General features: G+C 41.6%; 2 protein-coding genes across 4 annotated transcripts in view; one reads left to right on the top strand and one right to left on the bottom strand.

Annotated features, from left to right (window-relative positions):
• Nucleotides 1-1,871: 1,871 nt before the first annotated feature.
• Nucleotides 1,872-14,737, bottom strand: LOC126389946 (ADP-ribosylation factor-binding protein GGA1-like). Of its 2 annotated transcripts, none has more exons than XM_050043970.1 (17): nt 14,667-14,737; nt 13,479-13,563; nt 12,276-12,351; nt 12,049-12,147; nt 11,786-11,909; nt 11,119-11,219; nt 10,841-10,921; nt 8,781-8,918; nt 8,595-8,676; nt 8,335-8,445; nt 8,078-8,221; nt 6,058-6,110; nt 5,622-5,812; nt 4,993-5,273; nt 4,726-4,895; nt 4,502-4,612; nt 1,872-4,418 (listed from the first exon to the last, which is right to left on the bottom strand). In XM_050043970.1, exons 1-17 carry the CDS (start codon nt 14,710-14,712, stop codon nt 4,308-4,310), a joined length of 2,004 nt encoding a protein of 667 aa, XP_049899927.1. In that variant the 5' UTR covers nt 14,713-14,737; the 3' UTR covers nt 1,872-4,307. The 2 variants fall into 2 exon arrangements, with proteins under 2 accessions (XP_049899927.1, XP_049899928.1); XM_050043971.1 differs by having other exon boundaries at nt 6,067-6,110.
• Nucleotides 14,738-14,815: 78 nt separating this feature from the next.
• micall1a (MICAL-like 1a) overlaps nt 14,816-26,515 on the top strand; it is a 20,980-nt gene continuing 9,280 nt past the window's right edge. For both annotated transcript variants that reach the window (XM_050043964.1, XM_050043963.1), the window contains exons 1-5: nt 14,816-15,794; nt 19,173-19,221; nt 22,676-22,817; nt 23,754-23,854; nt 25,094-25,242. In XM_050043964.1, the coding sequence (XP_049899921.1) occupies nt 15,652-15,794; nt 19,173-19,221; nt 22,676-22,817; nt 23,754-23,854; nt 25,094-25,242 (584 nt within the window). In that variant the 5' untranslated portion in view covers nt 14,816-15,651. The remainder of the gene's footprint in view (nt 15,795-19,172; nt 19,222-22,675; nt 22,818-23,753; nt 23,855-25,093; nt 25,243-26,515) is intronic.

The following is a 26,515-nucleotide window of genomic DNA, read 5'->3' as shown; positions in this document are numbered from 1 at the left end:
ATGATATCCATCATCATCTTCCCCACAGACTGGACCAATGATTAATGCTTATCCAGTCAAAGAATGTGGCACTGTACATCCCAAATAGGAGGATACTGTGGAGAAGATGGAGGCTGCAATAAACTTGTAGTTCTTGTGGCAAATTTGCTAATGTATAGAGAAGATAAGTCTAAATCTGACAATGTGGTCGAACTGGTTACAGCCCGCACAATGCATAGTTTACAATAAATCGTGCTGGGAGTACAAATGTCAATTATTTACAATCTGGTTAAGCCATGACGGACTGAAAGATGGTTACTGAGGCTACCGCTTTGTCTCATTATTGCTTTCTTCCTTCCAGTCCTGTACAAGTTAGTGATGTATCTGCATCTGTCAATAAATATAAGTAAATCTCTATGGAAATGAAACAGCTGATTCAAAGTCATCCAAAACAACCTGTCAGACTGATTGATGGCACTGTGTTGATCTAACAAAGGAATTGTAACCCTGCTTTCAGGTAAGTATATAACTGAGTCAATATTACTCAGTGGGAACTTCTTAATGGGAACTCTGGTGTTTTTCAACCTGGACCTTATTTCCCTGTGTTTTTGTGTCTCAGTGACTGACGGGAACAACAAATTTTTTAAACTAGTTCTGTGTTGACAAAGTGCTGCACATGCCCCCAGGGACGTCAGGCTTTGAAGCCAATTTTACGTAGCGATAAAAAGTGGAATTACATCATCCTGGTTTGTCACCTGATGCCATAAGGCAAAAAAAGCCTTTTTCCATAGACTTGCATTGTGAAAGAGACGTCTGTGAATCAGAATTTTTCTGAGCGTCACAACCTCTGCAAAATGCCTCCTTGATCCATTTGGTCAGATAACATTTCTAAAGTCTAGAAGAGCCACATGACAAAATTTTGACTGAACCAGGAGTTAGCCACTTGGCTGCTGCAAGTCTCTAGTGCACTTGTTCTATGGACCACACAATGTAGAAGATCCAGTTACTTTCATACTGTAAAAATTTATCATTTTGTCTTTATATGCCTCTGAGCAACTTAAATAGGAATAAAAGGCTCCCGCCTCCAATGTTGTATGCAGTTTTCTTTATACATCCATGATGCAGCAGCCAGCAGCGAAGAAACAGGCTATAATGTTACCATGCTGGGCAGGTGCACCCTGACAATTTGCATCAATTAAAATTGCTTAATTTTGCCACTGACAGGCTCAGATTTTTAATATGAGTGTCTTACAACATTACAGAAAAGGACGGACAGAGAAACCTTTCGCTCATTCCGTTATGCTCTGTGTCCAAGGCTCGCGGTGGCAGTCTCATTCTTCACGAGGGAGAAAACAGTGGAAACTTTAGTGACGGTTGGAGAGAAAAGTGCCAGTAATAGTTTGTTGAATTGGAGTGCAGAAAGTCTATCTTAGTGTTATCTAAAAGATAAATGTCAGGGCTGAATATTTAGCTGATTTTCAGAGCGAGACATCTTGTTAGTGAGACTAGGACACAAAACAGAGCAGAACAAGCAAAAGGTATGGAAATACATGTCATTTCTCTATAGCGTCTTTTCTGTGATGCTGTCAGACACTATCTGAGCCTGTCAGTGGCGAAACCACCTGTCCAGAGAGGTTACATTGTAGTCTGTTTCGCCGTTGTCAGCTGCAGTACTCTCTCTCAGTACTGGACCAATTTCAAAAATTATTGTTCCCATGAATCACCCAGTCACAAAACCGTGGGAAAACAGGGTCCAGGTTGAAAAATACCAGAGTTCCCCTTAAACCCTCTGCATATTATAAACTGAATCTCCAGCTCTATCACTACTGTAGTTAGACACATTTGGAGTTTCACGTGCACTTCAGAGTCTTATATCTCAGTTGGAACCAGTCTGCCTCCAATCTCTTTTTATTTTAGTCTTCATGACCCTAAGTGCTCCAATCAACTCAACGGCCGTGGATATTGGGATGATTCTGTAACATCATTGATGTGTCATTTCTTTCACAAAGTTGTCGTTTCCGGTAAGGACATGAACATATGAAAACAGAAACAAGGATCAAACTAGTCATTTGTATACATATGTACAAAGCAAATGAAAATCAAACGTTTCATCTCAGGCACATGTGGTAGAATCAGACCGGATGTCAAGCAATGTCAACTCAGGACTTGACATGTCCCTCTTTGGGTCGATTAACAATAAGAAAGGCAGCAAATGAGAAAGGACAATGTGTTGTAATATGGAATGGTCGCATGTGCAAAATTAAAAGTGCATGAAAATTGGTGTTGTGTAAAATAACTCAAAATCCTGAGTGAAACATGACGTCAAAACAAAAGGGATGAAAACAAATAAAAGTGCAGAAATTAAAAGCTAAACTTCAGCATTTTAACGGGCAGCAATTCAGTGTCCTTCTTTTGTAGTCCTTTTTCACAGAGGACATTTTTTTTTACATGTCGCAGTAGGAAAAGCACGGGCGTAACTAATGAACTCAATGATGGTTGACTTCCCAAACAGGTGTGCTTTTCCTGCTATGACAAATCCGCTGTAGAAAAGGCCTACTGTCAGAGCTCAGACACACACTGCCCATGCATGACACAAATAATAAAACCAAGACGATAATTAAAAACAATGTACTAGTATATTCTGTATGCTCCCAGGACACATTGGTCTCTCCTGGTACTTTTCCAGTTATTACTGCATTTCAGATCAACTCCTCACACTCTGTCTCCACCACTTCAACAATCTCAAAGTGTTAACAGTTAAATTTAATTTAATTTCCCTATGCAACCCAAGAGGTCTGCTAATAAGATGAGCATGACACCATTAGATTATTAAATACACTGCTGCTGCTGCTGCTGCTGCTCCTTGAACACTGACGTAGTGTTGTCATTTGATAGGAAATTCAATTCTGATAATTAAAGTTATTTATCAGGTGAGAATACCATCTATTCCACATCATAGTTTGAATACATTGGGTGTTTTGGCTGTTGGTCATACTGTAAACGTCACTTTAAGCATGTAACTAAACTATAACTGAAGAGCGTTATTGATGGGCTAAAAGAAAATTATGATTTGCTGCAACCCCTCTCTGTTGCTGTCCAAAGTTAGGAATGCATCAGATACTTTCAGTTTCTGTAAAAATAAAACAGAAGCTGTGACGTGTAATTCACATGACGTGGGACATCTGAGAGAAGTGTTACACAGCCAGCGTGTTAAAGGGACAGTTCACACCAAAATCAAAAGGTACATATTTTTACTCTTACCTGTCGTGCTATTGATCAGTGTGGATTGTTTTGGTGTGAGCTGCAGAGTGTTGAAGATATCGGCCCGTAGAGATGTCTGCCTTCTCTCGCATATAATGAAACTAGATGGCACTCGGCTGGTGGTGCTCAATGCGCCAAAAATACATTCGGAAAAACTCAACAGCAATGTCTCTTTCCAGAAATCATGACTCACTTACTCAAGATAATCCATAGAGCTTGTTGTGAGCAGTTTCATGTAGGAACTATTTTCTTTCTACCAAACTACACCCACCAACTGTATCATTGTGCAGAAGGAAGTGTGCATCTACTGCTAGCTCACCTAGCTAACTTTACAGTTCACCCAAGGACGCCATTAGTGTTTACATCTCATGCTTCCTTCTGCAAGATGATACAGTTGGCAGGTGTAGTTCGGTAGAAAGAAAATAGTCCCTACATGAAACTGCTCACAACAAGGTCTGTGGATTATCTTGAGTAACTAGGTAATGATTTCTGGAAAGAGACATTGCTGTTGAGTTTTTCAAATGTATTTTTTGGACACTGAGCACCACAAGCCGAGTGCCATCTCGCTCCACTAACTTAGAACAAAACAGACATCTCTACAGCCGATATATCCAACACTCAGCACCTCACACATCAGTAGTACCACAGGACAAGAGGAAAAATATATATTTTTGATTTTAGGGTGAGCTCTCCCTTTGATCAAAAAAATGCACACATTCAGTTTTTAAAAGGCTCAACTTGTTTCCCCAAAAGTCTCTGCGTTAAATCAAAGTTTCTGATAGTTTGCTTTATAGTTTGCGCTGGAATGATTGCTGGAGGAGGGAAAAGTAGCTACGAAACACAGGAACGTGGAGATGATCGAATAAGGACAGAAAGGCTGCGAAGGAAGGCACAAGGTAGAAGCTGGTTCCCACAACTGGTCTCATGTCAGTTTGTTTTACCAAACCAGAGTCAGATACTACTGAAGTGTAGAGAGGCCGTCTCGCCTCGAGCCAGCAATAAGGGACAACTTCAACCTAAATCTAAAGGAAGCAGCAGATCAGATGACGGGAGGTGGGACGTTCTCACTAAAGGTTCCCCCAGGTGTTTGGAGGCGGGAACTGGTCCACGTCGCCAGATTCATCGTGAGATTTGTCACCCAGGTTGAATGTCAGCTTGTACCGCAAACGTACTTTTTCCTGAAAGACAAGAGAAAAAAAAGTCAGTTGAGGCTGACTCGGACTTTTGACCGCCCCAGTTTTCATGCTGCATGTCACAGTACCTTGTGAGGGTTGGCCAGCAGCAGGATCTGTGTGATGGCAGCTGGAGGCAGGATGGGATTGAAGGCCGGGAGCTCGGTGCTAGATGGAGGCTGCAGCTTTACTTTCATCACCTAGGCAACATAGACACCCCCACACAGAAAACATGTTAAGAAGCGATACGCACAAAGATAAGGCTCTTACACTGATGCTCTGATAGATTCAAAACCGAGGAGGGAGAACTTACCTTTGGTACAGCTGCCTGAAAGCGGATATTGGTGACAGGAATGGGGGCCGAGGACAGCATGGAGATGATCACCACCAGCACGTCGGGTCGTGAAGGAGGACAGTCTCGGGCAAAGGTGAACAAAACCCGGAGACTGTGTTTGTCGAATACAGTCACTGGTAATAAGCTGCCTGAAATATATTTGCAGAAATGCAGAGAAACAAAATGTGATGAAGAGAAATGGAGAAAATTGCACCTGTGACTAGACTCGTTCTTGCCCATGCTTACTAGGTTTGATTGCTTCCAGAGGCACAGTAACGTCAGCGAGAGAGATGTTGTCGTAGGGCTCGGCGGCAGCTGAAGAGCTTTTCTCAGCAGCTGCCAGACTGAGATGGGAGAGGAGGAGAGTGTCAGGCTGCTCTGATTGGACGGGTAGGCTGGGCGTGGGCCCTGGAGCAGTCGCGGGACCAGAGGAGGTGGTGGTTGCATTGGGAGTGGGTCTTGAGTTGGTGCTAGACTTGGTCTGCAGATCTCGTAAGGTGACTCTGGAATGAGGTTGGAGCTTATCCCTGCGTGTAGAAGAATGGGAAACACGAGTTATACGGAAGAAAAAATATCAAAGACATAACGCCCCATTACAAGTGATTTAACACAGCTGTGTGGCACTTCTTCATCTTTTTAGTGCTGTCTTTGTTCAGTTAAATGTTAAATTTGTTCAATTAAAGAATGTTGGAAATAATTTATAATTTTTTAATTCAACAAGCAATGTTATCAGTATACTAACAGCAGCAGAAAGCCAGGACTGAGTGCATTTTAAGATCAGTTTATCTAATTGCAAATAATATCATATCACTATATTAAATTACGTTATAACACATTTTCCTCATATTGTGCAACCCTAAGTCTGCTGAGCTTACCATTTGACCTGCTGGCTCTCTGGAGGTAGAGACTGCTGTAACAATGTCTTCCCCAACAATTCCAGCTCGTCCATGGGTTTAGAGGGAGCAGTGGGGCCCCCTGCTGGAGGAGCCTGCGGTGTTTGGACCACAGCTGGTAGCAACACTGCGGCAGGGATCGATGCAGCAGATGGTTCTGTGCTATTAGAAGACTGAGAGAACAAACAGAGGGTTAAAGAGTGCCTGTCAGTAAGTGCATGAGGAGATGGAGATGATGTAAAATGGTTTTGAAAAATGAAATCAGTATTAAAACCACTCATATATAATTGTATGTGATTCTGACATATTTTAAATTATTCTGATGGTTTTTGTTTGTAGAAGAGTCTGTTTGTTTTGTCAGACATTATTAAATTCTACATAAAATGGCTTTAATGTGAGCAGTACAGTGTTATCTTACAGTCTGCACCTGGAAAGTGTTCTGAGAGTCGAAGTTTTCCGTTACATTCAGACCTGAGAAATCAAAGACAACAAAGGTTAATTCAGTTTTTGGTGGTTTTAACATTTTAAAGATTCAGATTCAGATAAACTTAACTGTCACACACTGGAACATTTGTTTGGTTTAGTGCTCCAGACATAAAGACCCCATAAGATCCATAGTAAGAAACAACAGAATAACATATGTTCTAAACCCACAACATAATAAAACACATTTGATTGAGACTGAATAAACAATAAAGTAAAAATAAATACAGCCATCTAAAACATCTAAAATCAATAAATAAATTGATATAAAAGTGCCACAGTGCAAGTGACCAGCTGAGAAACATGTGGAATAAGCTGCATTTATATAGGTTGATGGCCTGAGGAGTAAAAAAACTCTTCTATCTACTTGTTTTAAGGTTTTTTTGGTCAAAGTTTTGGTCAGTTTGGGGTACAGGTTATTTATTGGTCAGTACTATGATTTTCCCCCATCTTGTTTGTCACTGCAATCTGACTTGGTCCTGTGTACATGTCACCAAGCACACATGAGACCAAAAGTCAGAACACTGTGAAGTGTATAAAACATTTATAAAAGCCAACAGTTTATATTAAAATGGTTAACTCTGCATAAAAAGTACATTCTCTGCTGCAATTTCTTGGTTTTTAAAGTAGCACAGTCCCTGACGTTACAGCTCAGTCCTGACACACCCTTTGCCCCTGTTTTGTGTGTTCATGTCTGGGGGTAAGGTGTTCAGATTGTTGTTTGAATAGAGGGAAAAGTGTAAGTGCTACATGGCCCTCCAAACTGAGGTCTTTCGGAGGCAAACTCCAAACCAAGTGTTACACGAAATCACTGATAAGACGGCTGCAGGAGCAACAAAGAAAATTCAGTTCAAGTCAATTTTATTTATGAAGCCCAGAATCACGAATCACAATTTGCCTCAGAGGGCTTTACTGCATGAGACATCCCTCTGTCTTTGGACCCTCACAGCGGATAAGACAAAAAAACAGTTCAATGTATTATGTTCCGTTTCTTTATAACAAGCATAAAAAAATCACTAGTAGTATGCTGATTTCTCAGGCGCTAACTAGCTCGCTAGCTAACATTACTATTATTGCTGATTTGTGCATGACAGTCCCACATTTTGAAATATTTCCATGTTGCATTCTGCCTGAAATTTAACTTAATTCAAGCAGTGAAGTTGCTGCACTTGTTACTGCTCCTCAAACATCAGTGCAGACTGGCAGGGTAGGAACACAGGTTGCTAACGTTAGCCTACAGAGCACTGCTAGTGGCCTGGTAATGAAGCAGTGTTCTTTTTTATCTCATGACTTGTTTGATCAGTTGGTAGTGTGAAACTTAAGTTATGAAAGATGCATGCTTTACTACCACTATCGGATGAATGGCAAAAGTTATTGTGAGAACACCATTATTGCCACAGGTGCGTCTGTTTACATACATCGACAACTACTGATGACGAATCACAGTATTAAAGAGTTGTCCCATTTCATAGGAGAAGATTTCAACCACAACCCCTTGTAACTCTGTTCCGAGGCACTTGAGAACAAGGGATAGGGGTAAAATTAAGAAATGGAAGTTCAATGGCTGAGTGTAGACCATGTTGCCACGTGTGTAGGCGCCATCATGTGCTGGAAAATGTAATGCTGTTCAAAAACACTTTCAGACAAACCCTGAACACAATTTCAAATGAAAAACATCACTGCTAATATCAGTTTGTAACACATTTGGCTAAATCTAAAAAGTCTGTGAAAGTGTGTGGCTTTGTTGTGGTCTTGCCAGATGTTGCCTGCCTCTGAAGACGCCGTTTTAGCCAGACAGCCAGACAGCCAGCAGCAGGGCCACACACCGGCCAGTGGAAATCAGGTTAAACTGTGCTGTGCAGGCATTGCTGACACGTCCTCTTTGGCTTGTTAAAAAGTTAAGCTTAGTAATCTGCCTTTGTGTTTACAAGCCAGATGAGGTTTTGTGTGCTTACCCAGTGACATGAGCTCATCATCCAAGAGGCTGATGCCCACGGTCTGAGTCAGGCTCTGTAGGCTGGAGGGCTCTGGGTTGGATGGTGCTGAGTTGGCTGATGCGTTAAGTCCCATCAGGTCTACGAGTGCTGAGCTAGTGCCGTCTGATTTGGACAAAGAAAACCTTATCTGTGATCTTATCGTCTACAGAGATGATTGGATAATTTATTTAAACAACCAAGCAGTAAAGGATGCCAAATCACATGCATGCACCCACCTGGCTGTGAGGGCATGGTTGTGCCGTCCTTTGGAACATCCTCTCCCTTCACCAGGTGTCTGTACAGGTTGATGACCTGTGTCAGGCTGTCATTGGCCTGTAAGATATCCGCTGTAAGCAGAGAAAGGCTCATGAGCAACACCAATGTGGTTTTCACATCTTGTGCCTTTGTATGGGGGAAAACATGTGACTTCATAAAAACCTTATTCTGCCTGTGATAGTATGACATAGTGTCAAAGTCATGAGTTCAGCAGCCTTACCTAAAGCTTCATCACTGTCCTCTGTATCACTTGCTAATCGGAACAACGTAGGCCTCATTTTTTCACAGCGCTGGTAAAGATCCTGCGAACAGACACGTTACAAACTCTAAAACCTGCAATGGGTAACGCGAGCAGAATTACGAGACTGTAGCTGCAGCTAGTTTTAATGTGCTGAGCTGTGCTAACCTTAATGAGCTCCTGGTTGCTCTGGGAGCAGCTGTCCCTGCTGTAGCCCTCCAGCAGCTGGCTCAGCAGGCTCACACTCTCTTTCACCTCCTGGATGGCGTTTAATCGCTTTGATACTTTCTCCACACGCTTTTGGTCCTGGAAAAAGAACGAAAGGATCTCACAGTGACTAAATTTGTTCCTCAGGGTGATTAAGATAAAAGGAAATAATGCCTTATGGTGATACAGGCTACATTACTGTTTAAGATTATTTCTTATCACAATAAAAATCTAAATATGTGAATGTTAAAAATAGATTTTACATTTTAAAATTTCACGAGCCATGGAAATGATTTGAGGAGTTAAATTGAGACAACAGGGCACAGATACACAGAAAGTCCCACTACCTCTCCTACATAGCAGCAAGAAACACAGACTTTGTGGTGGTTTTGTGCCTATTTTGGTCGTTTTATTTTTCATTGTAGTCATTTTGTGTCTCCTTGTCTTTGTTTGACCCCTTTTTGTCGTAATTGCAGTTCCTTTGCATCTTTTTGTGATCGTTTTAAGGCTCTTTCTGGTTGATACATGTTAATTGGAGAGACATCTGAGATATCTCAGACACCCCTGGGCTTGTAGACTGATGACAAGCATTTTATTTTAAACAATTAAATCTGTTCATACCCATTTTGCTAAATATGACTTTCAAATCCTAATCATTAATCTTCATGACTTTGGGAACAACCTGTTCAGTTTTTAATGTTTTTATATTAATTATTTTGAAAGGAATTTAACGAAAGGTGTTGAACATCGGAGAAACCGATTAGTTTCAAGATGATTATCTTTAATAATGTCTAACTGAATCTAAAAGCTGATGTTCAATAGATCAAAACATTGATCATTACTTGGATTTCACTGATAATAATTATACACATATAATATCAAAGAGTAGTGTACATGATGAACACCTGCTCACTTACTGCATGCAACAAATGTTTGATCAAGACAAAGTTTTAATCCTACTTGGATCTTTGTCAGATCAAAATGTTTAAAAAGCTGAAACCACACCTGTATTTATAAATAATGCACACCAAAAGGCTGACAAGCTTTATGATGGCAGGTGTGGTTAACCATCTAAAACACTCAAAGTGGTGAGGCAATTTAAAAAAAAAAAAGAACAGTTCAATAAAATACATAGAAAAAAGTGTACGGGGAGAAACAGTAATACAATTGGGTCTAAAACACCCTTTTTAAAAAGTTAGTTAGGTCAAATCCAAATAAGGAAGAAACACATCTGTCATATTAATAGACAGATTTTCATTTTTGCAAATATGTGTGTCAGGGTCTAGATAAATACACATATCTATAAACATACAAGGAGGACCACCATTTTTTATTTTAGAGAAAATGTTTGATCCCATTCTCGATTCAGACCTCGAACTGGAAGAGAGCAAAGACCGAAAGTGTAAAAACTTTCTCTTTAGAGCAAGAGAACATTTAAATCACCTCCTCGTCTTAGACATCTAACATGCTTGATGCCACCGTATCTAAGAGAGGCCACTGAATGATTAGCCACTCTGATCCTGATTCCGGTGTTCTGCACCATTTTTGGTGCTCTTTGTGTTTTTCCTATGTAAACCACATGGGCATTTGATAGGAAAATTACATTTCTTGTTGAACAAGGTATAGTGCCTCTTATTTTCATATTTTTTCTGTCATCTGGTTAAATTTGAAACATTTTGACCTGATGAAGATCCAAGCAGGGTGGAAACATCTTGATTTAACTTTTGTGGCATGGGGTAAGTTTGCAGACGTTACTTCTTGCCTTCATAATAACTGGATTTCCACATATTGCCAATGTTGGAGGAAAGCGGGTGCATAACCTGCTCTATAATCCCTCTAAAAATAATAATCAAAAATATCTTAAAAGGCCTTGAGACTACTTTTCAAGTGCATTAGTGTCAGCACGTTACATAATCAGGTGTGTCGTTTGTACAAATGGTGGAAAAACAGACACACATGCATGTAACTAAAAACACAAACTGTGCAGCACACACATTCAGTAAACAAAACCGATGACTCACCTCCTGGACCATTTCCTTAATGAGCTTGTTTGCAGCCCTTAGATCTTCTGGGTGAGTGCTGTTCAATAGGCGAGACAGCATCTACAAAAACAGGATAGGACAGAAGAGGGAGAGGAAAGAAAAGAGGAAGAGAACTCTGTAAACTGCTGGTGCCTTGATGACTTTCCCAGGAGTGTCACTTCAAACAGGATTTGATGGGCACAGAACATTTTTAGAAACAGTCTTTCCTTTTGAGCACCTATTCAAAGTGACTGGTGCCTCGTCATCATCGCTCATACCTTGGATTTCTCCTCATCCTCAAAGATGACATTTTTGGCTCTGGGTGGAGGGGGTGGGAGGGGCTTGTCATCAGGAAGCACAGGATCCAGCTTGACAATGCCTGGAAGAGGACAAGGACACCACATGTCAACGACTCAGTGAGGTCATCTAGGTCTCCTCTGGCTCAGAGTACTGTCCATGACATACAGTGTGTGATAATGCTGCTTTAACATTGTTTCTGACACCTCTTTTAGATAAATACAATCACATAATGATAAGACAGTTGTATTCTGTCCAAACGTGCTACTGATATTGTGTTGATTATACTGCAGTAACTTAAGACTGCTTTTTCAGTTCACACTAGATTCAACTAAGCAGCATGACTAAGGACTTCAGTCTCATGCTTGTGGCTCATCACCATAAAAAGGGGAACTGATACTGACTTGTACAAAACACTATTTGCAAATACATGGAAAATACTGGGAACCAAGCAGAGCACTATCACGTCATCAGCGAAATATGGGAACTTTAAAACACATCAATAAACCACTGTATGTTAAATGTGTGGAGTAACACGTCATGCGTGTAAACCATGAAGAGAATGAGAAACCTCAAGCTAAAGCAACCTGTCAAGCTTGTCCTTTATCTTGATGGTTTGTCGTGCTTTCAAACTTCTAGAGCACTCACCCTGCTTTTTCAGCATCTGATAGGCATCTGCTATTTTGGTCTCGTCAGGCAGCCTCACTGTCCAGCTGTACATTATTTCTAACACCTTCTTCTTCACTGCCTCTGGAGCCCGGGCACCTAAGTACTGCAGAGAAGAGGAGATTCAAGCAGTTAAAGAAAAATGTGTTTATGCTGTTCTTTAACTATTCCCACAAAGTTTCTATAGGCGGTTAAAAGCTGCTTTCACTTCTCAACAACTAACTATCACAGACAGGGATCATTACCTTGGGTGACACCACTTTGATGAGCTCATTGAGAAAGCGAAACTTTCCCACTTCACTGTGAAATCGCTTTCCACAGTTCTTCATGCATGTCTCTAGAACCTGTGAATAATTTAAAGTTTGTTTAATCTTTGCTCAAACAATCCTTCACAAAAAAGCATTCATTCTAAAAATAACGACAAGTGGCTCCTAATGTGGCGTTCTGCACACGTTTACACTTGTTAGCTTACCGTAAGCGCTTGCATAGCCTCCCACTCCTGAGGAGACTGGATCTTGTGGGCCAGAAGTCTGGTTGCAAGCTGGGGACTGATAGATTTAAACAAATTAACCTTCACTTCACTCACAGACAAAAATGAGTCAAGAATAATACAAGACATCAATTTGAAATGTGCCACAGAAACACTTTGTAAAAGCATGCACAAATGATTTGCCAACATGTGAAGCTAAACATCTCTGAAGTGAAAAGAAAGCAGGAGAATGGTCAGAGATATTTAATGTTGTGTGATAAAATATTACATAGGATATATAAGGTATGATAGGATGCGAGGTAAACGTTTTGAAACTGGATTAAAACAAATTGTTAGAGTTTAGAGAAACTGGCATAGCGTTGATTAGATTGTGCATTTTGTATATGGTGATTAAAGGTCCAGTGTGTAGCTTTTTGGGATATACTGGCAGACATGGAATACAATACAGGTGTTTTCTTTAGTGTATCATCACCTGAAAATAAGTATGATTGTGTTTTCATTATGTTAGAATGAGCCGTTTATATTTATATAGGGAATGGGATCTCATCTATGGCATTTGCCATGTTGCACCGCCATGTTTCTACAGTAGCAGACAAACCAAACACTGGCTCTAGAGAGGGCCATTTATGTTTTTGCGTTGGCCATCGTACTTCGCAGCCCCTTCATGATGAGCAACATAGGAAAAACAGCAATGTCACAAATGTGAAACTGCTTTATTCTGTGTTTTCACCAGTTTAAATCACTGGGTCCATTTGTTTTGGAGGATGAGACCTCTGTGGATAATTCAGCGTACAGTAAAAACCTCCTAAATGTCTGGATCAGAAATAAGGTGAGCACACATTAGCAGGTGCCGGGATGGAGATCCGTCTGAAAAATGCCAAACAGCACAGGACAAACACTGATTTGTGATGTGAAACTACTTAATTTGGCATCTTTACTTGTTTTAACCATCTGGTCTGTTTGTTTTGGAGAGAAGGAGACCACTATGGATAATTCTGCCTCCAGTAAAAACCTCCTGAATGATGAACACTAAATGAATTTTAACCTGGAGAAGTTTCAGCTGGTTGCAATCTGCAATCCTCACCGCTAGACGCCACTGAATCTCCGTAAATCTTCCACACTGGACCTTTAAGAGAACAACTATTTTGAAATGGTGAGATATCTTCATCATAATCATCATCTCACCCGTCTGGTTCATCGTTGAGCTGATCACAAAACCCCTTGATATTGTCCCAGTCGGTCTCCTTATTCAAAGGGTTGGTGGCCTTGTCTGTGTAAAAGGAAACACATTAGACTAAATTCTGCATCTCAAATTGCTGCATATGACTTGTCTTCTATATTACATTTAGGGCTGCAACTAACGATTATTTTCATCGTCGACTAATCTGTCGATTATTTCTTCGATTAGTCGACTAATCATTTTATCGCTAAATGTGTTAAAATGTTGAAAAATGTCGGTCTGTCTCTGCGAAACCCCAAAATTATGTCATCTTATGCCTTGTTTCGTACTCATTTTGGGAGTATTTTGGGAGACTTTATAGTACTTTTCGATGAAAAATGACTTAAACCGATTAGTCAACTACTAAAATAGTCACCGATTATTTTAATAGTCGATTAGTCATCGATTAGTTGACTAATCGTTGCAGCCCTAATTACATTTAGCAAAAATTATAACAAATCATGAGTCTCCTGACATTCTTTATGTCAGATTGCTCTGGATAGATGTGTGAAGTCTGTCAGACCTCTTGCAGGTAGTGACTTCACACTGGGGTTTAACAGCAGCAGCAAAGTTTAGAGTAAATCCTACGGAACGCCTGTGCTCCCTGTCAGCAGCTGTAGCCTCTGGTTGTTTGCTTTACACAATCTATCGCCTCTCTTGTTTGGAGCAGTTGAGGTTGCTGGTGCTGCTGTGTCTAAGATCATGGCATTAGTACTGTGTCGTTATGGTTCCTGGTTTTGGGTTCGTTCAGCTGGCTTGTCTTGGTCCGTGAGGAAACGATCAGCAGCTAACTAGCTAGTAGATTCTGTTAGCATTCAGCTGGACATTAGTATGATTCTTTTTACTTAAATGTCATGTTTGTGTAGCATCACCACCCTCAAACTGTCAACAGTAACCACAGTGTGAGCTCAAAATACGAGCACATCACAGCAAAGGAGACATTTAATCTGAGTTTGTTCCTCATCGACAACTGACACTTTTTGATTTGATGACATTCGCTCCCTTGACTCTTAAACATATCTTCCCTGGGGAGAGTAATATGTCCGACAGCGGCAAATTTAAACTGATAATATATATCCGTGTCCCCTAACAGCGCATCGGCTATGGCTTCACGTTCAAAAGTTAATCAGATAGTGTACAGTATAATGACTTACTGATGCGAGACTGCAGGGTAGCCTCATCCGGAGGCGCCGCCGCCATCTTTCGGGAATTCTAAACAAGTGGCCACTATCGCGTGATTCTTGTAACATATCGCGTGGATAGCCGTTGGAGCCGCGGCTCTGTAGCGCCCCCGCTTGGGCTCATAGCTTGACATTGAGTGGGGTGGCAGGCAGGCTGCCAACGCTTCAGTCAATGCGACCAGGATGGCTTGGCACCGGCTCCGGGCTGCTTTGATAAACACCAATTGTCCGGGATGTATTTATTACAGTGCGCTTTGATTACATTGGCGCGAGGAGGGCGTCGCGAGTCGCACGAGGCGTAACAGACTTTTTTTATTCAGCGTTTTAACCGTCGTTGCAGTCACTGCAGCAACAAACAAAACCTGCGTTGTGATCCACCTCAAGGAGGAAACTGTCACCTCTGCTTTGACTGAAACTACATCACCGTCTGAATCGGGCAGACAGTCCTCACAGTGTCCGCGCCCACATAAAAGAAGCAAACCTGCAAACCGCAGATATGAGCTAGCAGCAGGCTAACGTGCGTTAGCCAGTTAGCCGAGTTCGCTACGTCAAGAACTTTGTTGGCAAGCTACGTTATCAACTCAAGATACCAGCCGCGGTTTTAACCCAATGGTTCTGGTCAAGGTACAACTTTAGATGTCGTCTTCGCTGTCAGAGTAACTCGGGGCAGGAGATAGTGGGAGTATAATGCATTTTATAGTTGCAAAAGTTAGGTAACATCCAGCTAGCTTGCGAGCCATGCTAGTTTTTCTTAACGTGACTCACTGGCTGTTGATGAATGTATCGTATCGCAACATCGGGTGTTGTCTGGCTGTCGCCCCTCCACTGAAAGGCTGCTGATGACTCGTTTATGACCAGAGAAGAGATTGTGTGTTGTCTCCTGTCGCTCCCGGGACAAAGCAGCTCGTGTTTTATTTAACAAGAATATCGTTACTTGGATTTCTGTGATAAAACCATCATGGGGTCCCTGAAGGCTCTCCAGGAGTGGTGTCGGATACAGTGTGAGAATTACAACGACGTGGAAGTAAGGGACATGTCAACGTCCTTTCGGGACGGTTTGGCGTTTTGTGCCATAATACATCGCTACAGACCTGAATTAATGTAAGTAACACCGAAGTTACATTAATACTAACTCACCCTAATGAAGCCTACAGTTACAAATGGGAAAACAGTTTACTGTAGTTCAAGGTAACGGTCCACCATTCACTGTATCTGGCTCCTGTGAAAGGTGGACACATTTTTAAAGAGTGACAGACATGCTATTGTCTTTGAAATTGTTTTAAAGTGCTGTTTTAATTAGTATGTTAAACCATTTAGGATACAAATGCAAAACAAACTCAGTAGCCAGACTGTGAACTCATCTGCCCTCTAGATTATTCTGTGTATGTTTGTTAGGACTGGGATTATGTGAGGCCCCTGTCAACAGTTTATCTTTAGTTTTAAGTAGATAGCTGCCCAATTTGAAAACACTGCATTGGGCTGCATGTTATAATATTAGTGGTTAGATAACTTTAGCTAAACACACATATGTTCAAAAATAAATGGCTTAGTGGTGTTTTTGTATGATGTATCATAGCCAAAACACCAGTTAAACATTTCCATGAACACTTCGGAGTGAGAGGCCAGTGTGCTGTAACTAACTCAGACTGACAAGCTATGCCTGTCTGTATCAACACACCCCTCCTCTCTGCATTTTACACCTACACACACATTACAGAAGCTACCACAAAACACAACCGCAGTATGTCAGTATCAGTGTGACTAAAGAGACTTATTACAGGGATGAGGAAATTCTACTGTTTTAATCGAGTCCCAAAACCAGAAAATCCCGTACTCACTCATTAACTTACAGTTGATAAGTGAGTTTGACCAGCCATTGCTTAAATGCACCCAAAGGCCTGATTGTGTGTTATTTGGCGACACTCAGCTTGTCAGTACTTCCATTTCCCATCATGTGTTGTCACAAATATGTTTCTAGATCTTGTGTTTCAAACAGTTGAATCATGTGATATGAAATGTCTTTGCAGTGTGACAGTAAATATACACAGAAACGCTGCCCTTACATGGCTCACATTGGACATGCATTTCTGTGGCGTCTTGTATAGCATAAGTGGCTCTGTGTATCTCAGTGGGAAGTGCACTTTGTTGACAGCATCAGATTAGTGGTTTGACTTCTTCAGGAAGAAGTTGGGGAGCCTTGCTGTTGTAGGAGGATTGTGCAAAAGCAGCCAGTAAATGACATGTTGTGTCCCCTCTCTGTCCTGGAGGGGAGACTGTGGTGAGATGGAATGATTTTAGACAATAAGCATCTTGCTCATGCTGCGAACCTCTCAGGTGGTCCAGGCTTTTGTGGGGAGATTAGACTATGCTTGGATGGGACTAGAGCAAACATTCGCTGGACCAGTCTCTGAAGGACAAGTCAATGAAGTGGAATATATCCGCACAGTAAAGCTGAAAGTAAGAGAGCGGACAAATCCTAAACACCCAGCTTTAAAGTTCTGCCTCTTCAATTTGTGTCTCAGCGTGCCTCCCTGTTCAGCCCTCTGTGTAGCTGCAGCGGCCCAACGGAACTCGCTCTGATCCAGACAGACAGTCCGTCAGGCTAATCTGCGTCTGAGACCTCCGCCTGTCAAACTGGATTTGGCTCTAATGCTGGGCCAGGCCATTGTAGCGCTGCCCTGCACTCTGAGGCCAATGTATTCTCATCAAAATACATCACACTGATGCAGAGTAGGGACGTTAGTACAGTAAATGACCTCATCTCAATTTCAGCCCAGACCAACCGCCACTCAGCTCGCTGGAGAGGGAGTAGACATGGCTGTGAGAAATCATCCATGGTCCAGTTAACCAAAGTACATGGGACAGTGCGGTCAAACTTGCATATAGATTCAGTTGTGTTCATCTATGCAGCAATGCAAAAACTCATCACACAAGGGAGGTCTGCAGGTCCTTAAAAGTTATTAAATAGCCTTAAATTTGAATTTGTGAGGTCTGAATTGCCACAAACATTTTATCTAACTTCATATATCCATCTTTATTTATTAATTTATTCATTTTTTGGTCAAAACAAGTCAGCCCTCTGCATGAAAGTCCACATTTCTGATGATGCAAATCTTTAATCCTACCACTCAGGAGGCCTAATACTTTCTTTTTACTTTATACTTGCACAACTCTAATTCACTCTAATAACCATATTCCTAATTAAAACCTACTTCTGCACGGGACACATATAAACTACCAATTTGCATGCTTGAATAAGAAAAATCAGCAGTAAAATTGGTTTAAAATTATCCAGAAAAGGTCTTAAAAGGCATTGAATTTAAGTGTTTAATACCTGTAGACGCCACGGTCACGGGTCATCTACTTCTACTACTTCTACTCCTCCCCCGACTCCTACTAAAATTACAGATTACATATTTAAAAGCTTTATTTTTGGTTGTCACAACTTTTCCAGATCCCTCACCTGTATGCTTCAGCACAAACCAAACGTCTGACCAGATTTAGTAGATATACAGGTTCGCCCAGGCTTTGATTATGTCGATTTTAAATACCTGACATACAGTGCTCACACACACAGCTCCTCCGCAGTCCTCCTTCCCAAAATAAACCTTGGAACGAGACTCTGAGTCACAGTGGATTAGGTTCGCAATTCAGATCACACACTGCTCTTCATCATCCATGTCAGTGTCGGCTGGCACTGTCTGGTCTGCGAGTGTCAAGCAATTTTAGTGATGTTTTTAAAAGTTTCTGTGGGCCCTTTAGGCTATGTTGGTAGACTTGACCTGTTCTGACATGTTCTTGATATTAGAGCTGCTGCTCAGTGTGTTTGTGACCATGGGAACTAGATTAGAGAGAACAGAGGTCACTTTGTGTGGCTCCAACACGGAGCTCATTCACAGGGTTTTTCCTTCTTGAGAGTTCCACATGGTCACCACAAGCGCTCACCAGGGTCAAGGAGTTTTTCTGCCAAAATGTTGTCCTGCCACTGCACACTTGTGTCAGCATATATTTACCTATGTACACAGCCACACTTACATCCCAGAACACCTCAGACATTTTCCAGTTTTACTGCAGGATGTTTACTGGTGAGAGCCTGGCTCTGGTTCCCCGCTCCAGGCATTTCAAAGTGATGCCTTGTAATTATCAGCCCATCGCTTCTGTGTGGTGCAGGAGTTCTTTCCTTTTGTGCTGGCACTATTTCACATCAGGGACCAATTGTCAGCTTTCATTGTCGGGGAAACATAACTGCTCACCATTCCTGCCTGTCATGCTGTCAAGCCAATAATAGCTTTTTGATGGTCCATAACATAAGTGGAAGTAGGTCAGCACGCTAAATACAGTACCGTCCTATATAAGCATGGTTTCGTCTTCTACAAGACTAAAAGCAGATGCTATGTTTTGCAGTTGTTGTAGGCTATATCTGCAGTCTTATCTCAAATGGTACTTTGAATTGTAACGTATTTCCTCTTGTCATTCCAGAGACTTTGGCTCACTGTCTAAGGAGAATGTCTACGAGAACAACCGACTGGTGAGTCAATGTAACAGCTGTATGTTTCGATGTGTAACGCTGCTACAAGCCTGTGTTGCATGATGATGTCGTTTTGTGAGACTGTTTTCTGTTGAGAGGAGGTTTGGATCACTTATGTGGCTTCAGGCGTTGCATTTGTCACTGCATGTACTTCATTCAGCCATAAAATTATTAAGCTTTACGTCTGCATGCAGTCATGGTGGGTGTGACTTCAGTGTGTTCGACTGTCTGTGTGGAGAGCAGTGTTACTTAATCCTGATGGAGCCTGACGAGGGAAAAGAGGGAGAGGAAGCCAAAGCGTTCAGTGTCATAAAAAAATCTTGACATAAGCCTGTGGAGAGACCATGTAAAGAGGATTTTAAGTGCAAAAGTGCTGACTTTGCCGCCTCTAAATCAGTGGATAGAAACCAGCAAAGAACTTTCTCTAATAATCATATTCCCCTTGTTGGGTTTTTCCACATCGTCTGTAAGCCGATAGAACATTGAGGGATGAAATGGGAGTCTCCTCATTTCCAGTCTGAGCTTAGCTTTGGCAGCGCTGTGCTGCTGTTTACATAATTTTTATCCAACAGCTTTCAGGGAAAGTGAGGCGGTTGGTAGTAGCACCAGGAACAAACTCTCATGCTGGCTGCCATTATAGATAAATCAAGTTATTCACTGCATCCCTGAGCCCTAAGTCTGAGTGAGTGATCTATGACTTTAAATGTGAAAAGCACCTTAGTCAGATTTTACTATTAAGGAGCCAGATGTGAGCTCCTTAAATGTGTTCATGGTCTCTTTCCTAGTATTAGTCTCTAATACTCCTTTCACGTAGGAGATATATACAGGGGCTTACTAAACAGGTAACCCATGTTTGACCCTGCTCGTATACTGTATGATGGTTGTCACAGGTTTATCCTCTTGTTGTCAGCGTTCAGAGACTCCAGTCTGCAGCTGTTGTTCAACACCCATTACTGCTACATGTACAATCACACTAAAATCAGTTATGTAGGAAGCAAATAAAGCTACTGTACGTTTCGGTTTCAGTTCCCTTCACTTGCTTCCATTCTGTCACTTTCCCACCAATGTGCTCTCGTTCTGTTTTCTTCTGTTTTTCTTCCTGTCTTTTTTTTAGATTGATCAGTTGTTGTTTCAACATCATTCGTACTAAACTTGGCGATATATTATTAGATTATTAGATGTTATTATTAGATTACAGCACTTTTTTAGAATACAGTTACAAAGTGCTTTACATCAAAACAACTCACTGGAAACATGAAGAGAATGAAGCAGCCAAAAAAGCCAAAGACTAACACAATGAATCACAGACCGTAAAAATAAAAAAATGTCATTAAAGATAGATAAAATCACATAAATGCCAAAAAAAGAGTGATTTAAAGGATGAGACGGAATTTGCAGCCCTGATCACTTCAGGCAATTCTTTCCAAAGGCCAGGAGCTCTGACTGTGAAGGCTCTGTCACCTTTGAAGATAAATCTGGACCTTGGAATGACGAGGAGCGACGCATCCAAGGATCTGAGGGTGTAGGAAGGGACACAGGGCAATAAGATATCTGAAAACTTTAGGGGAGGCCTCTCAGGGCTTTGAAAGAAAGAAATAATATCCTAAAATCAATTCTAAACACAACAGGTAGCCAGTGTAACGAGGCCAGGGTTAGTTAAATGTCTACATTGGGAAATAAAGTTATAACATCATGCACATAAAGATTAAATTGACTAAAAAAGGTAACTTCAAGATTGCTGTTCCTACCTGCTGGGTAGCTAATGTTAGCTAACAACCGCCTCCAGGTTGTGAGACATCAGGCTGATATTAATAAACGCAAACAGCAGGAGCAGATGAATTTGTGCGCAGGCTTCTCTGCTCTCTCTGAGCTGAAATTGATTATTAAATTGCATGTCCACACTCTCTTCAGTTGAAACAGACTAATAGCCCATAGCCGTCAGGATAACTTGTACTTTAAGTATGCATAACGACCACATCCTTGCAGGTGGTGCAGGTCTTTTAATATTCTTTCTGAACTGTCTTTGATTAAATCAATTCAAAGTTGTGAATGCTTCTACATTAAAACACAGTCTAAAGCTCAATAGAAACACCTATTTACCAAAGGATCAGACCTGCATTAAACTGAGGTCTGAATGAGGTTCATGAAGGCAGGTGAGGTGACCCAGACCTGCACTGCTGGTTTGGTGTGATTCACTGTGTCCTCCTGGAGGGTGTATGACTCACAGGCACATCCTGATTTGGGCAAAATTGCAAAGAGCCAGATATTCCAGTTTCTAGTAGCCATAATAATAATGCTCTGACCTAACAGTACGTGACTAGACTGTTAATCAGAATATTTGCATTTCACTCAAAATAGGTTCACACAGAATAGACCTATTGGTATTTTAAACGAGGATGGCAGAGTGGCAGCTACAGTTTTGTGTAGTGAATCAGTAACATGTTGGTTTCAAGGGCATCCATTCATTTTCAGCAAATTGCAGGACAGTGGGTAGTTTGAACAAGGAACAGTGAACACTTTTAGCTGTAAACCCAGTGTTATTCGCACAGTGCACCCTGATGCATTTTGATTAATTTAGGTGTAGTGCCACGTTGCCCTTGCGTAGCATTTGTTGGCGGGATTATTTCAGTGTTGTGTGACTGCCAGCAATTGTATCCCTGTTGTTATGTAACCTTACCTCCCCTCTCATTTCTGCAGTGGAATTTTTCATTAGACTGACGGTTATCCTCAAAGCACAAAACATTACATTATCATCAAATGCCTGGTGTTTTGGCAGCAGAGTTAGATTAGTCAGGGCATGAGCTATGCGCTGGTTGGTGGGCTGTGGCAAGCATCTCTCTTTTTTTTTGTACACATGCAACAAAGACATCATTCTGTCCTCAGTTTCCGATCATTCAAAAAGAGACACTTTCTGTGAATACCCAGATGGAGAGTTTAGTTTCAGTGAAACATTTTTATGGTACGCAATAACTCGAACAAAACATACTTTCTCACTCAGCACTGGTGGTATCAGGCCATGCAGATAGTTTTTGGTTTTATTTGCAGAGGTGTGAGATACTGGTCTCTGAGATTTCGTCTGCCAACCTAGTACAATAAAGGTAAAAGGAATTTTGTTTGTGCTGCTCCAAGCATTAAAAAGTAATATTAGAAACCCAACAGCAGCATGCCTTTTCATAAACATTATCCCTGTTACTCAGGGTGATCCACAGACCTCACTGTCCACAATTTCCACCGCAGCTACTTTATGCCATAGAAATATTCCCAGAACAGTGACAGAAATCAGACCAAAATGCCACAATGAGTTGAAATATTAATAAGTATTCCAGGTCTGTTGAGTTGTGCACAAAAAGTAAAGCACAGTATTTGGTCATAATTTGCAGCAATTATTGTTTTCAGCTTCTTACTAATCTACCTCCGTCCTTCTCTCCTTTTCTCCATCTTTGCTTTGTTGTAGGCGTTTGAGGTGGCAGAGACGCAGCTTGGGATTCCAGCCCTGTTGGACCCAGAAGACATGGTGTCCATGAAAGTGCCTGACCGGCTCAGCGTCATCACATACGTCTCCCAGTACTACAACTTCTTCAACAACAAGTCTCAAGGTGGGTACAGTAAATTCAGCTGGATTTCACTTCTTGTAGTGTGAACATAAAAGCATATAATGTTTGTCTGCACTAGGCCTGTCATGATAACTACATGTGTTTGACAGGATATTTTCCCAGACGTAATTGCTGGAAACAATGTTGTCAGCTTGAGAGCATTTAATGCAACTGATATATTTATGAGACAATGGCATAATAATGCTAGAACACTTTTTCGAAGAGCAACAAACTTTTAATTCTTAAAAATATTCAGAATTGAAATATGAAGTAATTAAGGCTTGTTAATATATGCAAGAAAATGTCTCAGATTGAGACTTACAGAGTTCAGACAACAGAAACTGAACCAGGTGATGCCTCTTGCGACCGATAGACAAGCTTAGTGAAGTAACAGGCACACTGCAGTTACCTCCATCTTCCAGCCAGTGTGCTCCACTCCTCCGCCCTCCCAGGCCGCCAGTCCCTGAGGGCCGGGTGGTTTGCTTGTGGTTTTATGAGGTTGTTGGAGGGTAAAACTATAAACGATGGAGTTTTTGACTCGTTGCCAGGGTGTTGGCAGGCTAACAGCTAATAGGACTGTGCACCTTTTACTCCCAAAGTGCAGCTGCAGGTTACCAGCAAGCAACACAGGGTCGTCTTTGAAGTGCAGGCGCGGGTGGAGAGGAAAAAAAGGGGGTAATTGCTGTGCCAAAGTCTTGTAATGTTTGAAAAATCTTGCTGTTAATTCTGGCTTTGTGTTGGCTAAAACACTGGTGACACTCTCATGTAAAAAACACACATGTTGCCTCAACACAGTGGGCAGTATCAGGGTCAGTCCTGTGATAAGTCGATAATGTAATTATCATGACAGGCCTAGTCTGCACTTTGTATAACTTGTGGGTGTGACCACAGTTTATATAATTTGTTTGTATCATTAAGTGTTGATTTCCTTTTCTGCAGCAAACCCCCCTAGCATGAAAAGGCTGAGCTCCATCAGTCATAATGAGCCAGCCCAGAAAAGGCCCCCGACCCCTTTGGAAGACAAAGTGGTTGAGTCTGAGGTAAGACTTGGCACCAGGAGAAGGTGTAGAGATGAACAGGACTTACCCGTTGCATTTGTTTAGAATGATTTGTTTTTACTCTGCGCCACACGTAATACAATTTAAAAACTGTATCACTGAACTGCATAATTTCTGCATGATACTCCACAGGAGCCGCATGCTAACAAGATGAATTCTTTGAGTAACATATTGTTCATGGTGTCCTTTTAAGGCCTGGATAATCAAACTGAATCTGCACACATTTTTTGGTAGTGTATTGGTGTGAGGCCTTGGAGTATCTGCTATTCTGCATGTGCTATTTGGGGGTATTAAGTCATCAGATCTGTACAATACAAATCCCACCCTGCACTTGCAGTACAACAATATCCACATTAAGTATTTTATAAGTATCACTTCCTTGTGCGGGCTTTGTGTTGCACAGCAGGGGAAAAGCTAAGCAAAAGAGGTGGAGTAAGTCTATAAAGATAGCCTCTGTATCCTGTCTCTCTTCTCTTTCGCATGCCTTCAACTTCTTTCCTCCATCGCCATACTCCCATGTACTGGCATCCTCCCTCTCAACTTCCACCCCCCTCCCCCCTTCCCCCCGTTCTTCAGATGGAAATCCATTCCACTCCCTCCTCTTCCTGCTCTTCTTCCTCCTCACATCTGATCCCCCCTCCACTCTCTGGTCCTGAGCCTAGGCAGTAGGATGGGGGTGGGGTGGGCTAGGAGGTGAAAGCAAAACAGTTAGGTCAGTCTTTTTTTAACTAACTCTTGTGCAAAAAAATACTAACAATAGTATAATCCTAACACTGTGTGCCAAGTTTTGGAATGCGCTGCTGCTAACCCCCTTTTTTACTTAACACGCAAAAAAAAAACCTTAATGCCTAAAAACTAAATATCAATCTTAAATATCAATCATATCCAGAATATGTGACTCCCAGAGCCACTAACCCAAGCTGTTTGGAGTTTGTTACTAATAAAACGTTTTGTATATTGATGTAAATTTTTGTGACAATCATATGTTTTAAACTGAAAAAAGAAATGCAGTAATGAACCACATGAATCACTGACAGGTAGATATCAGAGTAACCGAGTAGATGTAACTAGCTCAACAAAATGAACAATCCACATCCTCAAATCCTGACTCCGTGTTTGATCTCCCCCCTCCTCCCCCATTGCCCTCCATCTTCCCCCCCTACCCTGACGTCTCCCTTCGTCCCCTCCCTGCAAATACAATGTCCCGGTTGCTTGCACTAGCCGAGCCAGCCTGCGCAGACAGGTGTAGAAACGGTTGCAGCAGTCAAGCGCAGCACTCTCAGCAGCACCTGCGCCGCCTGCCAGAAACACGTCCACCTGGTGCAGAGGTTTCTGGTGGACGGCAAGCTCTACCATCGCAACTGCTTCAGGTGAACACTGCCACTATGGCTTCTGTCTTCATGTGTGTTATACAGACTTTGTTTTAGCCATGAGTGATTGATGCTGTGGAGCAATACAGTGGAAAAAAAGATTTGCTTTTGGGTTTCTTGAAGTGATAATCCTTAAGATTTTTGTCCTGGTTGATTTGGTAAGACCTGTGATGACTGGTGCTGACAGCAAGTAGGATTTAAAACTACAGTTTTCATAAGAGCAAAGGGTGTATCTACTTATAGAGAAGCCAGCCACACATACTCAGGAAGTCAGACAATAATTGGCCTTTTCCTTCAGACGCTTTTACAGTTTGGAAACAATGATAACGTATGTAAGGGTGCGCTAATGGCATATGGCAATGGAAGTTTGTGGTGGAGTGCAATAGCTTGTTAAGCTATGCAAGGGCCGAAGATCACAAATGCTACCTTAAGTTGTTAATGACAAATGCTGACCGACTGCCAGATCTTGGTGCAATTTAATACATGTATTTGATGGAGAAATGTAGCATGTACACCAGTGAGAAATTACAAGCACACAAGAATTTTTGATCTTGTCATCAGTCCACTGGTAGTCAACACATTGGAAAGCTTGCAGCCACAGATGCTGTCAGTGTTTTGGTTTAATGATTGTGTTAACCGGTGACTTTCAGCTGAATGCATCCATGTAAATGTTAGTATGACATAGTATGTACTTTAAACTGATAAAAGTAAAACTGAAAAATGTTTACGAGGACACCTACATGTTCTGTTCATGTTTTCAACAGCTGCCACGACGCATTCAGCTGAGTCACGTTAACTTGTTAAACATAATTGCACTGAAACGGTCGTGATCCTGATAGAGTTCTGTAGAACTTGAGTTCACTGTTGGAACAATGGTTCTGACAACCGAATATGTACCAACCAGGCATTTTGATGCTAGTAACAGTTGTATTTAAATGGTAAACCCTATGGGCCCGAACGACGCATAGTGCGTCCAAATTCACACCTGTTCTTCTCTATTGATTTTCTCCGCGACTGTGCGTCATAGGGAGAAGCCACGCATATCACATGAAACAGCGGAATTGTAGCTTTCCAACAAGGCCACTACTTGTCGGTAGTCCAATGTTTTCACAGCGAAAAAGAATAATACATTTACACTAAAATTATGTATAACAGAGCTTTCATACAGCTTTGCACACACATTACTCTTGGATGGATTACTCGCGAATGCAGGGTCGCACAGAAATGCCACGCATATCACATGAAAGCGCAGGAGCAGAGCTTTCCAGTGATA

Source organism: Epinephelus moara, chromosome 5 (genome assembly GCF_006386435.1).
Source record: "Epinephelus moara isolate mb chromosome 5, YSFRI_EMoa_1.0, whole genome shotgun sequence".
Lineage (NCBI taxonomy): Eukaryota > Metazoa > Chordata > Actinopteri > Perciformes > Serranidae > Epinephelus > Epinephelus moara.
This window is presented reverse-complemented; position numbering and strand designations above follow the sequence as displayed.

Bases quoted from the DNA above. Each gene is read 5' to 3' on its own strand.
- LOC126389946 (XM_050043970.1), bottom strand. From the start codon at position 14,712: ATGGCGGCGGCGCCTCCGGATGAGGCTACCCTGCAGTCTCGCATCA. The intron at 11,220-11,785 runs GTGAGTGCTCTA...GTCCTCTTCCAG, and splicing joins TCAGATGCTGAAAAAGCAGG to GCATTGTCAAGCTGGATCCT. The intron at 8,222-8,334 runs GTGGGTGCATGC...TGTCCAAATCAG, and splicing joins AACCATGCCCTCACAGCCAG to ACGGCACTAGCTCAGCACTC.